Raw genomic sequence first — 17,066 nt, 5'->3', positions numbered from 1 at the left:
TGTCTGTGCTGGTCTCAAGTTTTGTTTTAGCACCCAGAAGTACCCCTCCCTAGTCACAGTCATGCCACTGCAGCAGTGGACCACCCATCTCATGTGTAGTGGACACTTTGGGAGAGTGCTTAGCTTACAAGGCCACCCTTACCTACACTCCCACCCCTCTACCCCCACCATCTTCACAGAGTGGGTGCCTGCTAGCCAAGTTGGACATTGTATCCCAGTCACCCCAGCCCCGGTAGAGTAACCCTCAGGTGAACACAGTGACAGAAACAAAGGGTCGGGTGAGGAAGCTTTTAGTCCTCCCCTGACAATTTCCAACCAGCCTGCTACCTCTGTGTAGAATTCTGGAGCATTCCATGGGTGAGCAGCCAACCCATGTTGGTCCAGTGGATCTCTTTTGCACCCGTGGAACCTGAGCGCACCTTGTCTGAGCCTGCACCTTTCTCAGTCTGCTTCTGGCACTGGGGCTTCTCTGTTGCCTTGGCATGGGATCCCCTTGGAAATTCTGTACTAAGGCATGTGCAACTTGGAAATAGGAGGCACTTAAAATCCATGGAGCTACTCTTGACCAAAAGGGGCTGGAAGATGATGGATGACTACTTACCACTTTGGTCACCCAGATGGAGAGTTGAGAGACACATTTCATGAGGCTTTCCAGAAGGTCCCAGTGGGATAGAGTACCAGTTGCCTGCAGCAGAGGCCAACGTGGTAAGGCACAATTGTATTGGCTTTTCTTCCTTCCCTGTTTCAATTCCCCTGTCCTGCACCACTGGACTTACATTCCCAACAATTTAGGGCTTTGTAACTAACTTTGCTTTCTGGAGAATCTAAGCTAAGGCAGGAGGGATACTTATGTGGTAGAGATACAATGGTTTCCCATCTAAAATAAATGTGTAGAAGTAAAAAGGTGAGTCAATTTAGAGGAAAAAAAGAAAACGACAGGAGACATGATATATGAATATGGTAAATACAGTACACTTGTTTTTGCCCCTGAACAGGGTGATCTTTGTAAAATGATGATTCAATCTTTCCTCTCTCAACCTTAGAGCTGTTTCACTCTCCTCAAGCTGATAAAAGCCAGGCTGAGCTAAAACTGCACCACAGGGCAGGGTCGGGCTGGAACCCAGGGCTACTGCAAATTTTTGCATGTTGAGTACTCAGGGTCCAAGGTGCTAGGACAGCTTAGGTGCTGAGAAAACCCCTTTCCCACAGTGGACTCTCTGTTGCCAAAGAAACAAACCCATTTTTTGCGTTAACAAAACTTTTCAGGAAGTCATGTTTTTGGTTTTTCTAACAAGACTGGCTGCAACCCCAGCAGTGAAGAGTCACAAGAAGCTTTCTGACCTGTGTTTCAGGTCAGTTCCCCAGGGCACCCACCTGGCAACAAGCACCCTGATTTCTGCTACGGAGTGTTGTTGCAGTGACTTTCAGCCTGACAGTGGAGCCCCTGTGACTCCTTTCCCAGCTTCATTCAAACCCATCTATATAGCCTGCACCCAGAATGGGGTGGCCAGACCTTGGCTTTAAGACCACGGTGCTCCCGAGTGGTGCCGCAGTCTGCTAAAGCTGTGGGAAAAGCCACCAGTGTGAGAGCGGTCACCTCTTCTTTGTACGCTCTCACATTCTTTTTGGTTCTCTGAGATGGAAATCACCAGAATTCTTAAAACGAAAAGAGAAGTGGACATTCAGAGCTAACCCTGGTCTAAACAGAGGGCTTTTTCCCTATTGCCCACTGCCTCTCTCCCTCCTGCATTTGTCACTCTACTCTGTGCCTGAAAACCTTGACTCTACCATAATTCCTACACTGCCTTTCCCCATCCTCTCTGCCCATCCAAACATCTTCCTTCCATAAAGGAGCATTCCAAATGTCACTTCCTCAATAAGCTCTCTTTGACTGTTCTAATCCCCATCTGTTCCTCCCCTTCTCTGAGCTCCTAAAGTCTGTACCACTCCTTTGTCACATCTAGCCAATTCCCCCCAATTTACTGAGTGCCTACTGTGTGCCTAGAACTGTGTCAAGCACTGTGGATGCAAAGGTGAACAGAATGGGAGAGAGATAAGAGCAAGATGGACAGACCCTAAGAAAAAGAAACAAGCAATGGCAGGAAAAGACCAAGGCAACCAGCCAGATCTGAGGCTGCAGGGTGGTGAAAATGGCAACAAAATATTGGGAGGTATGAGTGGAAATAAGACATACCATGGCCAGGAATTATCTTTGTTATCTTTCAACATGAGCCCAGATCCTGATTGAAATATAACATTCAGTTTCAAACTAAATGTAGAAATGGATCCAGAAAAAAGTAACAAGCAATAATAAAACAGATGTTAAACTGGGTAATTCAGAGAAAAGAGCAATCAAAGGAGAGCTGAGATATTTTTAAGACTGGCCAAGGGGTTTTGAGGTTCTTGATAAGGATCTTTCACTGCCTTGAGGTGTTCCTGGTTATTTGCCTTGAGCTTTTAATGGATGTAAATGCCCTTCACTTCTGTGGATAACCAAACTAGAGAAAATAATCTTAAATTAAAGCCGGTGATATTTTGGTTGTGTTTAAGGAAGTTTTATTTGCTTTTGTTTTTTTGTGATGAAACTGGAAAGTGCAAATTTCAGAGGAAGTTGCAGTGTTTTATTACTTGATCCTTTAAGAGAAGAGACAAACCCTGTATCCATCAGCGTTTGGGCTTCTCTGCCTGAGGGTAGGGGCCTGCCCTGGAATCCTGGCAGTTTGTGATTCTAGGATTCTGGGGATTGAGTTACCACAGACATTGGCTGCTATCCCCCTACCCACACTGTCCATTAGGGCTGCTGGCAAAGTTACAAAAGTCATACTTTTTTCAGTTTGTATTTCATTTTCCTTGTTCCTCAAGAAACAGTAAGGAGCCAACCATCTGGCAGTAGAAGGATACAGAGATGATTTTGGTGCTTTCATAATAGGACAGTGTAGCTGTCATGAAATCAAACCTGAATAAATGAAAGCTGAAGAGACAAGTGAACAGCCCATTAAAGATTGAACAGTAGGGTATTTACTGCTTAAACACACTAAACTATTTAACCACCCCTTAGACACAGTAACCACCTTCCTTTACTCTCCTCCTTCTTTCTTCTTCCCCTTCCTCCTCCCCTTCTCCTCCCTCTCCTTCTCTTTCTTCTTTCTTGCATATTTTCCTGAAAAGTGAAATAGATAGCTGCCCTTTGTTTCTTAGTGACAAAGTAATCTAGGGGAAAAACAATCTTTAACAAAAGGTTATGGTCTCCATATTTCAAAAAAAGGGGGTGGGGACTAGTCTAATTCCATGCATAAAATTAAAGAGAATTTGCATGGCTTTAGTGGAAAGGGGGAATTTATCTCTCATCAACTCTTCCCAGAAAGGGCAACATTTAAAGTATACCTTGCACAGACACATTTAGCTGCTATTTGAATACGAGAAGAAATCTGGCCATTTGCAGCCCAATTTATACAAGGACTGTCCCATGAAGAGCAGAATTTGATGGAGTGAAGGGCCTTAACAGCACCCTCACACTGACTGCCTCCCGATCCTGGAACTGATTTTGCTGGTGTCCACAGGGGGAGGTTGAGGGACTCTCCAGTGGCTGTCACTACTAGGAAACCTGCCTAAACCGCCTTCCTCTGTGAAGTCTTGGTTTCACTCTCACTCTTTTTAGTTTCCCCACCCCAAACTTCAGTTCTCTCCAAAGAGCAGTTTTAGGAATGAACGACAGAGACCAAGGATGAGGGAACTGACACCTCATCAGAGGGAGGAGGAGAGGGCTAAAATCTGAGAGCACCTAAATGTCCCCTGACTAGGTTTTTCTTTACCCATAGTCCCAAGGATTCTTCTAGAAACAAAAATGAGAGTGGATTCAGGTAGGTTAGCCTAGGCTGACCCTGATGGAGGGGTTGTGGAGCAGAGGCTGGGGGTGGGGGGAGGGGTGGGGAGGGGTGAAGTGGGGGAGGGGTGGGGAGGGTGGGGGAGGGTGGGGAGGGAGGGGTAGGGGGTAGGGGGTAGGGGGTAGGGGGCGGGTGGGCACAGGCAGGGAACTTTAGCAAGGCTCCCCAGGTTTCTAGTTTATGGAGTAGTTCCTTTCCGGTTCCTGGAAGCTGTATTTTCACCCACCGAGAGCCAGTCTTGCGGGCAGTGAAGTTCCTTTACGATGAGCCTGTGGCCAGGAGCACCAAAGGTCCATTGCAAAGCGGGGAAGGGGAGTGCTGACCAGCTGAGCTTCCCTCCCTGTGGGAAATCCCAGCAGGACTGGGAGAAGCAGAGCAGTGGAGGCCATCTGGTAGAAAATGTACCAAAGAAGGTTTTAAAATCTACCTGGGTCTCCAGATCAAAGGCTGGGAAAAAACAACTTACAGAAGCAAGCTAGAGCACTCGGGGACACGGGGGAAGAGGGGCAGGCAGGAACATGGACTTCCCCCAGTTCTCTTTCTGTTCTGCTTAGGATAGAAGCCACTGCCAGCTTTTAAAACACCAATTTGTATCCACTTATCTCTCCACTCAGTGTTCCCATCCACCCTCTGCCATATTTGATTACTGCCTGTTTATTAGAATTACAGCACATATCTTAGACCTTTCTTTAAATGCTGCTTTTACACTGTCATAAAGCAGAGGCCTCTTTTGGAAGGAGCATGAAATATTTTAAAAATCAGATTCAGGAGGTTCAGAGCGTTAATGAACTCAGGGTTTAGTCTATCGTATCATTTCAAAGCTTGTGTAAATGGCAGTACAGAGAATGGAAGAAGTCCTGGACTGAGAGTTCAGAGACAGTGGACTCCAGGCCTCCTTCCCTCTGCTTGTGTGACCCTAAGGAACTCTCTTCACTTCACTGGGGCTCAGTTTCCTCACTATATGGTAACAGGTTGTGCAAATATTCCTTCTGACGCTAACATGTTGTGATTTAAACTTTGCTCTTATGTACATATGGATTCTATTTTTAAAAAGTACTTTGGGACTAGTGTCCAGAGAGCCTGTTGATAAGCTGATCTTCAAGTTCTTTCCTAGCCTTCTTTAAAATCCTTCAAGCGGATACCTGATTTCCATCGTGCAAAGCTGGTGCTCAATCTTACGGAAGATGTGTTTGGAAATGATTCAGTAAGACGGAAAGGAGAAAGCTTAAGACCGTGACCGCTCTCATAACCCGGTGACAGGCCCGACTGGAAAATAACTCACGCCTCAGGACTGAGGTGGCACCGAGCAACCGTGCATCACTGGGGAGGAAACGTCAACCTAAACTTGAGTCTTTGCTTTTACTTTTACTATTTTTTAAAAATCTTTGCTTCTCTTGTGCCCTAGCTGCTCCGGTTATTTCTGGGCTTCTGGAAATTTTAGTTTGTCTTTTAATTGTTCTTTAAAAATTAGCCCAGACCTAATTTTCTCTAGATGCCTCTGTGAACGCTGTAAGCTGATAATGTCTCTCTCATATTTGCCCACCTTGCACCTTCACATTCTCCTTTGTCACAGTGCTCGTGGCCTAATGTCATTACACCCTATGAAGTCTCCTCTATTTGTGTGATTCTTGCCCTACCTCAGTAGCTGCATGGAGTGCCTAGCAAAGTGTCTAGCACATTTTATATGCCGTATTAGTCAGGGTTCTCCGGAGAAACAGGACCAATACATATATGGAAAGAGGGAAAGATTGATTTTAAAGAATTAGCTCATGAGATTGTGGAGGTTGGCAAGTCCAAAATCTGCAGGCTAGGCCAGCAGGCTGCAGACGCAGGTTAAGGGTTGAAGTAGCAGCTCCATCTGAAGACAGTCTGCTGGTAGAATTTCTTCTTCCTTGGGTGAGAGCCGTCTCTTTTCTATTAAGGCCTTCAACTGAATAGGTTAAGTGCCACTTACATGGAAGATAATCAGCTGGCTCCACGTCTACTGATTTTAATGTTAATCTCAGCTTAAAAATATCTTCACAGAAACATCTAGAAAATGTTTGACCAAATATCTGGGTACTATTTCCTAGCCAAGTTGATACATAAAATTAACCACCACAGATGCTCACTAAGTCTTCTGAAGTGAGTTCATGATACAGCATATGTATGTGAACAGCCGCTTTGGGCTTCCTATTTCTCCTGGACCAGCTTTCTTCTAAAAAGCCTCTACTTCATTTTTTCCCCACTTTAAATCATTTTAACAGGTGTGTATTGTGGTCCTATTCTGTGGTCTGTTTTTCCTTTGAAACGTTTTGTTATTTTGTGTTTGCTGCAGAGTTCAAGGGGCCCTGTCTATTAACCATTTCCTGTTAGCTCTTTTTTTTTTTTAATTTTAGCTCTCATGACTTAATGAGGCATGGTGGCATGGTATTTACACATTCAGGCCCACGAAGTGGCAAAGATTTGTTTAATCTCCTGTTTTTCAGTTATCTATGCTTCTGTTTTCCTTCTGTTGAACTAGCCTTGGCCATGGTATGGGTTGGAGAGAAACTGAACATCAGAGCCTCATATTTCTTGGTATCAACGTGAAAGGGAGTTTACCCTAGAGGCATTACCTTATCTGAACATTTGGATTCAATTATAGTAATGATACTGTCACAAATGACACAGAGAAATGCTTACAATGTGAAGCTCAGTGGTTAAAAAAAAAGGATATAAAATTGTATATACAAAATGATCCAATTTTTTTTAATGTGCATAAAATATTGTAAGTATTTAAAATCTGAGTGGTGGAATGTGGTTTTTTTCCTGTGCTTTCTAAAATTTCTTTCTACATGTAAAAGAAAAATTCTTAATGTGAAAAATTTCCCCTTCTCTCTCTCCCTACTCCCAGCAAACCCTCCCATTAGCCTCCTGAGAGGTAATTATAATCATTACTAACAATGTGACATGTATTCTTTCAGTCATTTTACACACACACACAGCTCTTTTTTCTTCCATAAATAGACCATGTATATTACTCACTCGAAAACTTGACTTTTTTACTTAACAAAATGTCTCCAAGCTCTTTCCTTGTGAGCCTGATTATTTACCCAAAGTCTACTGATTTAAATGTCTACCTTTTTGGAAAGGTAATTAAAATAATTCATAATTATGAATAATTTATTCATAATTATGCCCTAATTTAGGAGAAGGAAACTCACTCTCCACTCTAAACAGAGATTGAGGTTATTTCCAATTTTCTGCTATGAGAAACAATTCTGCAAAGAAATCCAGAAACATTTATCTTTGTGAACACATAAGAGTTTTTATTTATTTAGTTAGTTAGTTTTGGCTGCGTTGGGTCTTTGTTGCTGCACGTGGGCTTTTCTCTAGTTGCGGCGAGCAGGGGCTACTCTTTGTTGTGGTGCGCGGGCTTCTTACTGTGGTGGCTTCTCTTGTGAAGCACGGGCTCTAGGCGCGTGGGCTTCAGTAGTTGCGGCACGCGGGCTCAGTAGTTGTGGCTCACGGGTGTAGTTGCTCCCTGGCGTGTGGGATCTTCCCGGACCAGGGCTCCAAGCCGTGTCCCCTGCATGGGCAGGTGGATTCTTAAGCACTGCACCACCAGGGAAGTCCCTGAGAGATGTGTTTTTAAGAGAGATTTCTAAAAGTTTTCTCAACTTTTCTACTGGAAGTATGCATTATTTTTTTATCATAAAAAAGGAACATTTTATTAAAAAACAAACAAATCAACAGGCTAAGATGAGATCACTCAGCTGGGTGCAGTCCATGAGAGCAGGTCTGTGCCAGGACCTAGCATCCACCTGGTACACAGTAGGTGTTTAATGCCTGTAGCGAGAAAGATAAGCACAGCAAATCAAAATTCTTGAGAAGTATATAGAATACTTGCATATGGTGATTCTAGTATTTTTCAGATGATATTTATTCAGACAAAAATACTCTTAGTTTTTCTTTGCTATCAGGATGAAAAAATTCTATTCTGCAACCAAACAAATGACAAGAGTTAAAATTAATTAAATTCTAACAACCAACCTAAGAGGTAGGTACTATTATTGTCCCATTTTATGCGTGAGGGGCCCAGACCGTGACAAAGGCCGCGCACACACTAAACACCCTTTTCCGAGTCAGGGGCCACACGCTGTTCACTGCCCAGAGGAGCTGGACTGGAGGAAAGGCCGAGGCGTCAACCCGGGGTCACACGTGAGTCTCCAACAGTCTCTCAAAAGCGTGTGGGGGCGGGGGGAGCAGAGCAGCGCCAATTCGCGGCTCCTGGTGCTCCCCGGCGCCCTCCGGAGCTGAGGGCGCCGGTGACGGGGGTCCCGCCACCCGGCTTGGGCGCAGAAGGCTCCGCGCCTCGCCCGAGCCGAAAGCTGCGCCCGGCACTCGTCCAGCTACGTTGAACCTGGGCGTGGTCCGCGGGCGCCGCAGCAGGGTCCGCCCTGGGCCTCCTCGCACCCAGACTTCCCCGCGCCCGGCCCCGCCCTGAGCCCGCGCGCCGTGCCCGCCTCGTGGCCACCAGGTACCCGTCCCCGCTGTCGGCTCCCACACCCGCGCTCCTAGCCTGCCGGCGACCAGTGCCGCCCGCCCCTCCTCCCCACCCTCCTCGCCCGCGTCCCCCGCGCGCTCCTCCCCCGCGGTGCCCCGGGGGCCACCCCCCACCCCTTGTCGGGCCTGGACCTGTTCCCCACTCGCCTGCTCCCCACCCCCCCCCCCCCCAAAAAATAGCAGAGGACTGCCGGGAAGCAGCTGCCCAGATCTCAGTTGTGAATTTATAGTTCGGGAATGAGCCTATAAACTGGAAAAGTTAGAGGAGTTTAGAGAATATCAGCGTTCTGAGAGCGGGAGGCCAGAGCAGTACGGTGTCAAAGCTAAAGGAAATTTCCCCACAGAACGAGGTGGTCATCGCCCCTAGCCTCACTCAAAACTCATAAAAACACATTCGGGTGGAGCCAGAGGAATTACAGAAAAGAAGCTGAGGACTTTGGAAGAGGGTATAGAGGGTTAAAGATTGATCTTCAGAAGCCAACTAAGCTTGGACTCTGAAGCACTCAGCGCAGAGACAGGAGCCCAGGCTGCCTCGCTAGCTCCCCTCCTGCCCCGCAATCCAATTTACCATGGGAAGGTTGAGATCCAGGATGGGTGGCTTGTCCACAATCACACACCTGATTCTGGGCAGAGCCAGGACTATCAGCCCAGAACGCCAGTTCCTAAGCATCATTTATAAACAATAAAATATGTAAGTAGGGCTTCCCTGGTGGCGCAGTGGTTGAGAGTCCGCCTGCCGATGCAGGGGACACGGGTTCGTGCCCCGATCCGGGAAGATCCCACAGGCCGCGGAGCGGCTGGGCCCGTGAGCCATGGCCGCTGAGCCTGCGCGTCCCGAGCCTGTGCTCCGCAATGGGAGAGGCCACAGCAGTGAGAGGCCCGAGTACAGCAAAAAATAAATAAATAAAATAAAATGTAAGTAATGTTTTACAAATAGCCTTTGGGAACCAGTTAACTCAGCGTGATCAGTAACTCAGTAATGGTCTGCTCAGTCTGTCATCATTTTTCTCAGGTGCTTGCCAGTCTGTATTTCCTGGCCCACAGCAGTGCAGCTGGAGGAGGACTCTTGGAAGCCCAATGACTTGAACTTAACCCTGAGTAAATAGATTTTAGGGAAGAGGAGGAGAGGAAGGCATCTTGGATGGGGAAAGAACTTGAGCTGAGGGAGGATGAGCTGGCCCACCAGCGTTTGCAAGTGTTCTCCTGGTCAGGGCAAGTAGAGTGGCTGATAGAGTGGGAGCAGACAGTGGAGGGCTTTGGAGGTGAACACTACAGGCTATAGGGCACAATGGGGAACTGGAAACGCACCGACAGGGAAACCAGCACTTTACTGGGGATTAGATTCATGGAGAGAGTGTTCGCTGAGACCCCAGGACTCTAGAACTCAATCATTTAGAAGGAAAACAAAATTTAAATATTGCTGTTGAAAGGAAGGTTGTGGGAGAAAGTACAGTCTTCTAGTTCAATTAATAGAAAAATCATTTTCCCTGGTTGTGTATGAATAATAAAAATACTGCTTACTATGTGCAAAGCACTGTTCTAGGTGCTTTGTAAAAATTAATTCACTTATTCCTCATAACAAACCCACGAGGTTGTTGCTGTTTTTGCCACCACTTTACAGGTATGGAGGGTGAAGCACAAAGAGGTTGCTCAAGGTAAGTAGGTCTGTGCTGAGTCAAGGGCCCAGAATCAGAAGATTTGGGTCCCAGTGCCTCCATTTATTGCTTCTGTGAATTTACCCTCTCTGACCATGCTTTCTGGGTTTTTTTTTTGTAATTTTATTATTTTTTTTATACAGCAGGTTCTTATTAGTCATCAGTTTTATACACATCAGTGTATACATGTCAATCCCAATCGCCCAATTCATCACACCACCACCACCACCGCCCCGCTGCTTTCCCCACTTGGTGTCCATGCGTTTGTTCTCTACATCTGTGTCTCTATTTCTGCCCTGCAAACTGGTTCATCTGTACCATTTTTCTAGGTTCCACATATATGCGTTAATATACGATATTTGTTTTTCTCTTTCTGACTTACTTCACTCTGTATGACAGTCTCTAGATCCATCCATCTCTCAACAAATGACCCAATTTCTTTCACTTTTATGGCTGAGTAATATTCCATTGTATATATGTACCACATCTTCTTTATCCATTTGTCTGTCGATGGGCATTTAGGTTGCTTCCATGACCTGGCTGTTGTAAATAGTGCTGCAATATCTGTGAAGTGCATACTGTAATCCAGGCCTACTTATGAGGCAGGATGTGTGGGTGCTTTGCAAACAGTGCATTGTGATACCAATGGAAAGTGTTAATATTTAAGTAAAGGAGGGATGCATTCCAAGGCCAAATTCAAACCAAAAAGAGAAAATGACAAGCTTGCTTTGACTTGCAGAATTTAATGGGCTTGCCACCCAAGGAGAGGCAAAGATGGAATCGTAGTTAAATTGTGGGCTTTGGAGTCAGATGGATCTAAGTTGGAATGCCAGCCCTGCCATTAATTAGCTCTGTGACCTAAGTCACATAACATTTCTGATACTGCGTGGCTGATTTACTCATCTGTAAAATGGGCCTATTCCACTCCCCATAGAGCAGTTGTGAGGATTAAATGAGATATCCTTAATACTGTGCCTGCAAGGTGTGAGTGCTCAGTAAAATGTAGATAGGGCTATTATTTTTTCTGATTTTTTTTTTTTCTCCCCATCCTCTGTGTGTCTTTATATTCCCCCAGAGACAGCCTCACCATGAGCGTGGAATTGATCAAGAAGTATGTGGCAGCCATGGTGCTGAGTGCAGCTGGAGATGCCTTGGGGTACTTCAACGGGAAGTGGGAGTTCCTCCGGAATGGGGAAAAGATTCACAGGCAGCTGGCCCAGCTTGGCGGTTTGGATGCCATAGATGTGGAGAGGTGGAGAGTCAGTGATGACACGGTGATGCATCTGGCCACGGCAGACGCTCTCCTGGAAGCTGGCAAAGTCTCGGACTTGGCTCACCTGTATTCCATCCTTGCTAAGCATTACCAAAACTGCATGGGAGACATGAATGGCCGGGCACCAGGTGAGAGCAGCCAGTGGAGGTCCTGAGCAAGTGGAGAATAAACAGGCCCAAGGAAATCATTAAAAATATTGAATGAGATTTAAATTTCAAGGAGACATTAGTTTTTATAGTTGTTTCACAAATAGAAACAACCTGAATGTTCTGTAATTTATTTAATTATGGTGACACATCTGCAGCCATTTAAATTATGCAGATAACTATTTACCAATATGGAAAGATATTGTATATTAAGTAAAAAAAATTAGGTTACAAAACACTATCTTATGAACCCATTTTCTTTCTTTTTTTTTTTTAAACATCTTTATTGGAGTATAATTGCTTTACAATGGTGTGTTAGTTTCTGCTTTATAACAAAGTGAATCAGCTATACATATACATATATCCTCATATCTCTTCCCTCTTGCGTCTCCCTCCCTCCCACCCTCCCTATCCCACCCCTCTAGGTGGTCACAAAGCACCAGCTGATCTCCCTGTGCTATGTGGCTGCTTCCCACTAGCTATCTATTTTACATTTGGTAGTGTATATATGTCCATGCCACTCTCTCACTTTGTCCCAGCTTACCCTTCCCCCTCCCCATGTCCTCAAGTCCATTCTCTAGTAAGTCTGCGTCTTTATTCCCATCCTGCCCCTAGGTTCTTCATAACCTTTTTTTTTTTTTTAGATTCCATATATATGTGTTAGCATACGGTATTTGTTTTTCTCTTTCTGACTTCATTTTGTATGACAGACTCTGGGTCCATCCATCTCACTATAAATAACTCAGTTTCATTTCTGAACCCATTTTCATTAAAAGTATATATGTAAAATAAAAAGTATATATGTATATCTCTGTTGGGAGAGGTCTGGAAGAATATACACAAAGATGTTAATCATTGTATGTGGGTGATAGGGGTATTTATAGTTTCTTATTTTCGTTTTACTTATTTATAGCTTCTGAGTTTTCTTTAATAAAGAAAATTTTTTTTCTTTTTAAAGAAGACTGGAAAAGGTCATGTAGAGACCCCTTTTCTGGTTCCAGGTTGCTCACAAGTGGTTCCTGCTCACTTTGGGAACTTTTTACAGCCACTTGGGCCACCAGCTGATGTGAATCGCCTTTCCCCCAGCTCCTCCTGTATTAGTTAGCTTGACCTGCTGTAACAAAATAACCTCAGACCGGCTGGCTTAAACAACGGACATTTATTTTCTCACTGTTTTGGAAGCCAGAAGCCTGAGATCAAGGTGTCGGTTTCATTTCTTCTGGAGACCTTTCTCTTTGGCTTGCAGACAGTTTCCTTCTAGCTGTGCCCTCTCAAAGCACACATTCCTGGTGTCTCTTTGTGTCTCCAAATTTCCTCTGCTTATTAGGACACTGATCAGACTGAATTAGGGCCCACCCTAACATTCTCACTTTAACTTCATCATCTCTGCCCTATCTCCAAATACAGTCACATTCCGAAGTACTAGGGGTTAGGGCTTCAACATATGAATTTTGGGGAATACAATTCAGCCAATAACACCTCCTGATGAAAAGCTCCCCGCTCCATAAACCTAGGGGCGTCTAGTATAAGTACTCTGGTGTAAGTAAGGCACAATGTTGCTCTGGGATTTGGGGTTTGGAGTTTGGGGACATTCATCATCATACTTTTTCTCTTTCCCTTTCCATCAAGGAAAGCTGGAGATGGGGCTTGGTTCTCTCATCCTGCGGGGGCTTCGCTTTGGGGTACACTGACCCCATACCGGACTCTCCCCAGGGGGCGCCTCAATGCAGAACGCCATGCTGCTGGAGCCAGACAAAGCTGATGGCTGGAGGATTCCCTTTAACAGCCATGAGGGTGGCTGCGGGGCTGCCGTGCGGGCCATGTGCATCGGTCTCCGGTTCCCTCACCACAGCCAGCTGGACACCCTGATCCAGGTGAGCGTTGAGAGTGGCCGGATGACCCACCACCATCCCACAGGCTTCCTGGGAGCCCTCGTGTCTGCTCTTTTTACAGCCTATGCTGTGAACGGCAAGCCTCCCCAGCAGTGGGGAAAAGGACTGATGGAGGTGCTACCGGAAGCTAAAAAGTACATTGTCCAATCAGGCTACTTCGTGGAGCAGAATCTTCAACACTGGTAAGTTTGTAGCTGCACGCTCCTGCTAGAAGATTGTTGAACCTGTGTGTGCACATGCGTGCATGTGTATGCCTAAAGCTCATAGATCATAGCAACCATCCTGGTTCTCACCATCCAGTTCTGTCGTCCACCGCATCCAGCTGCCTCCCCACCCACCTGCTAAGGATTTCAAGTACAGTCCCAGTGGTGGTGGCCACCAGGTCGCCAAGTGAAGACCTCAGGGAGTAAGGCAGCTACACTGCTTCCCTCATGCGTAGAGATCCTGTTCTCTATAGTTTTTGTGGCTGTTCTTTTTTTTTTTCTGGCCACACCACGTGGCATGCAGAATCTCAGTTCCCTGACCAGGGATCGAACCCATGCCCCCTGCAGTGGAAGCACAGAGTCTTAACCACTGGACCACCAGGGAAGTCCCTATGGCTATTCTTTACTGAGATGAACTTCCCTGCTTATTTCCTGGAACTTGTTTTTTCAGTGTTGTCTTGACACTCAATACTGTGAAATCCTTGGCTAAAATTATCTAGAGATAGGTTTTTCCACCAGCTAATTAATAAGTGGTAAGGCCACATCTTCCCCTTTTCTTGAATTCATTTCACGTTCCCTTTCTTAGAATAAAAAGGTCCAGGGCTTCCCTGGTGGTGCAGTGGTTGAGAGTCTGCCTGCTGATGCAGGGGACACGGGTTCCTGCCGTGGTCCAGGAAGATCCCACATGCCGTGGAGCGGCTGGGCCCGTGAGCCATGGCCACTGAGCCTGTGCGTCCGGAGCCTGTGCTCCACAATGGGAGAGACCACAACAGTGAGTGGCCCGCTTACTGAGGCTTTCTAATGAAATCACCCATGGTCATGATGCTCCAAAGTTCTCTCTTAAAAAAAAATAGTAACCGTATAAGGAGATGATGTGTTAATTAGGTTGATGGTAGTGATCATTTCATTATGTATATGTATATCAAATCATCATGTCATACAGCCTTGAATATGTACAATTTTTGTTAAGAAAATAATATAAAGTAAATAATAAAATAAAATATATAATGACAGGCTAAATACATAAAGTTCACCCTTGAAAGTTGACACTTGCCATGATTCTCAACTCAGGAAAAACAAACCTTTATTTCTCACCTTTAACTTGCTGTATATCTTCTTTATGTAGCAACAGGTATCAATGCCTTATTGACATCATTCCTTAGCAAAAATTTATTGAATGAATGTCACTTAGAGCTCATTTTGATTTTTTTATATCATATGATTTTAGTACCAGAAGTTGAAGTCATCTTGGAGCTTTCCCTGCTCACACATCTATCTGGTACCTTTCCTAATGGCTTTTGACTTTATTTTTTCAATTGACTGTAGATTTTTTTCCTTCCTACAGGTCTTACTTCCAAGACCAATGGAAAAAGTACCTAAAACTCAGAGGGATTTGGGATGGCAGATCAGCCCCTACCTTCCCCAAGCCTTTTGATGTGAAGGAGAGGGATCAGTTCTACACCTCCGTGAGCTACTCTGGCTGGGGCGGCAGCAGTGGACATGATGCCCCCATGATTGCCTACGATGCCATCCTGGCTGCAGGAGACTCCTGGGAGGAGCTTGCCCACCGAGCCTTTTTCCACGGTGGAGACAGTGATTCTACAGCTGCCATTGCTGGCTGTTGGTGGGGAGCGATGTATGGTCTTAAAGGAGTGAGTCCCTTCAACTATGAGAAGCTAGAATACAGAAACCGGCTGGAAGAGATAGCTAGGGCTTTGTATTCTCTTAGGTCAAAGGAAGATACGTAACTCCCCTTTAGGGAGAAGTGACATTCATTTCTGGTGGTTTCTCCTCTTGTGTAGTCCCTTTTCTGCTCAGTTTCACTTTTTTCAAAGTCAAGAGTCTTAACCTTGTACTCAGGGAATTTTGAGATAACAGTCCCTTGGGTACCTGAAGGTCAGTCTTTCCAAACTTATTCTGTCCTCGCCCCCCACCCCAAATCTACCCCTCTTCCTATCCTGAAGAGTCTTTATCTCAGTTGATGGCATCAGCGTCTCCCAAATTAGAAATCTCATAGCCTCATATTGAGTCTTCATTTTTACCATCTGATCTTTCGCTAAGTTTTTTTCTGTTTGTTTTAGGGTGGGTTCCCCAAAGTGGACTCTGAGACAAGGATTTGAGTGCAAGTAGTTTATTTGGGGGGTGATTCCAGGAAGCACTGTTAGGAGAATGGGGAAGTGAGACTGGGAAGGTGGGGGAGCCAGGACAAGGTGCGTTAATGAGCATGTTACCAATGTGGGCAGTTGGGAATCGGTCCGTCTGGGTCCTCTGCGTAAGGCACTCAGAGTTGTCCCACCGACTTCTATCTGATGTTGGTGGAGGACCACTCCCAGGCGTGCTAACTCCCTGGTGCTTCCTGGCCTGCCTCTTGCGCTAGCCAAACACGAGTGTCCTCAGGTAAAGTCTCAGAGATGTTTGCAGTGGCAAGCTGTATGGCGCATGGGAACAGTGAGGGGTATATGTGGGGTCCCAATAGCATCTGCTGGTTGGTTCTACCTCCTAAATATCCTTCAAATCTGTTATTCTTTTACCTTTTTGCACCAAGTATGTTTCAGCTGGATTTCTGCAATCCAAGCTACTCAAGTCTGAGGAGAGGCTGCTCCTAGCTGCGCCCTCTCATTTCCTGGGCATGGCAGTTGATATGGTGCCAGTTTGTTGTTGCCTATTTGCTTGCCTTTATTCTCCTCTAGACAGAACCTAGCCTGGTGCCTGGGCACACAGGAGATACTTAATCAGTGTATATTAAATGAATGTTGTTTATTAGCTTCCTATCTGGTGCCTCAAATTGCAGTACTGCCTTCCTCATCGCCCTCCAGAGTGATCTTTACAAAGAGCAAATTGATCATGCTGCACTTCTAATCATGTACAATGAATACTCACCCCCTTTCTTCATTCCTCGGTGCTCTTCCCTCTCCTCTTCCCCTTTCGAGCCCCAGCTCAGGTAGCATCTCCTGGATGAAACCTGCTCTGACCGTTCAGGCTCCTCACTACACCCACAGCCTTCTGTCTCTAGCCCTCTCACCACACTGATCCTGTTGTGTGGTGACTGTGTGTCTTCTGGGGACGATCTCAGGCTACTTGTGAGGGCTTGTGTCTTATTCTTTTTGTGGCCTCCCCGTCTGGCCCATTAGAGAGATTCAGTATTTACTTTGGAAGTTCATCAATTTGTGTTGATGTGAACGCTTTCAACACACAGTGTCTCATCTGTTTCGGATGCCCTCTGCTTCATGATTGTCAGGAGTGACCTGTGCCGGCCTGAGAGAAATAGAGGTGTGATGCTTTAACCAGGCCTGTGTGCTGACTTAAATGAGAAAAAGCTCTCAACTCTGTATTTGAAGCAGGACTCCAGCAAAGGCATGAGGTTTATTATTCTTTTATACGTAAAGAGAGAAGAAAATTCCAAAGCTCTTTTTCTGGTTCAAAAAACTCTGATGTGAGCCGGGACGAAGTGAGAGAATGGCGTGGACATATATACACTACCAAACG

General features: G+C 45.6%; 1 protein-coding gene and 1 long non-coding RNA gene across 2 annotated transcripts; one reads left to right on the top strand and one right to left on the bottom strand.

Moving 5' to 3' along the window:
* Window positions 1-7,147: 7,147 nt before the first annotated feature.
* Window positions 7,148-8,030, bottom strand: LOC125964478 (uncharacterized). The gene is made up of 2 exons (XR_007477530.1): window positions 7,899-8,030; window positions 7,148-7,694 (listed from the first exon to the last, which is right to left on the bottom strand). It is a non-coding gene; the product is annotated as an uncharacterized LOC125964478 (long non-coding RNA).
* Window positions 8,031-9,263: 1,233 nt separating this feature from the next.
* On the top strand, window positions 9,264-17,046 carry ADPRH (ADP-ribosylarginine hydrolase). Its single transcript, XM_004278523.4, has 4 exons — window positions 9,264-10,066; window positions 11,142-11,467; window positions 13,199-13,559; window positions 14,926-17,046. Exons 1-4 carry the CDS (start codon window positions 10,035-10,037, stop codon window positions 15,326-15,328), a joined length of 1,122 nt encoding a protein of 373 aa, XP_004278571.2. The 5' UTR covers window positions 9,264-10,034; the 3' UTR covers window positions 15,329-17,046.
* Window positions 17,047-17,066: the final 20 nt, after the last annotated feature.

This window comes from Orcinus orca, chromosome 5 (assembly GCF_937001465.1).
Source record: "Orcinus orca chromosome 5, mOrcOrc1.1, whole genome shotgun sequence".
Classification (NCBI taxonomy): domain Eukaryota; kingdom Metazoa; phylum Chordata; class Mammalia; order Artiodactyla; family Delphinidae; genus Orcinus; species Orcinus orca.
This window is presented reverse-complemented; position numbering and strand designations above follow the sequence as displayed.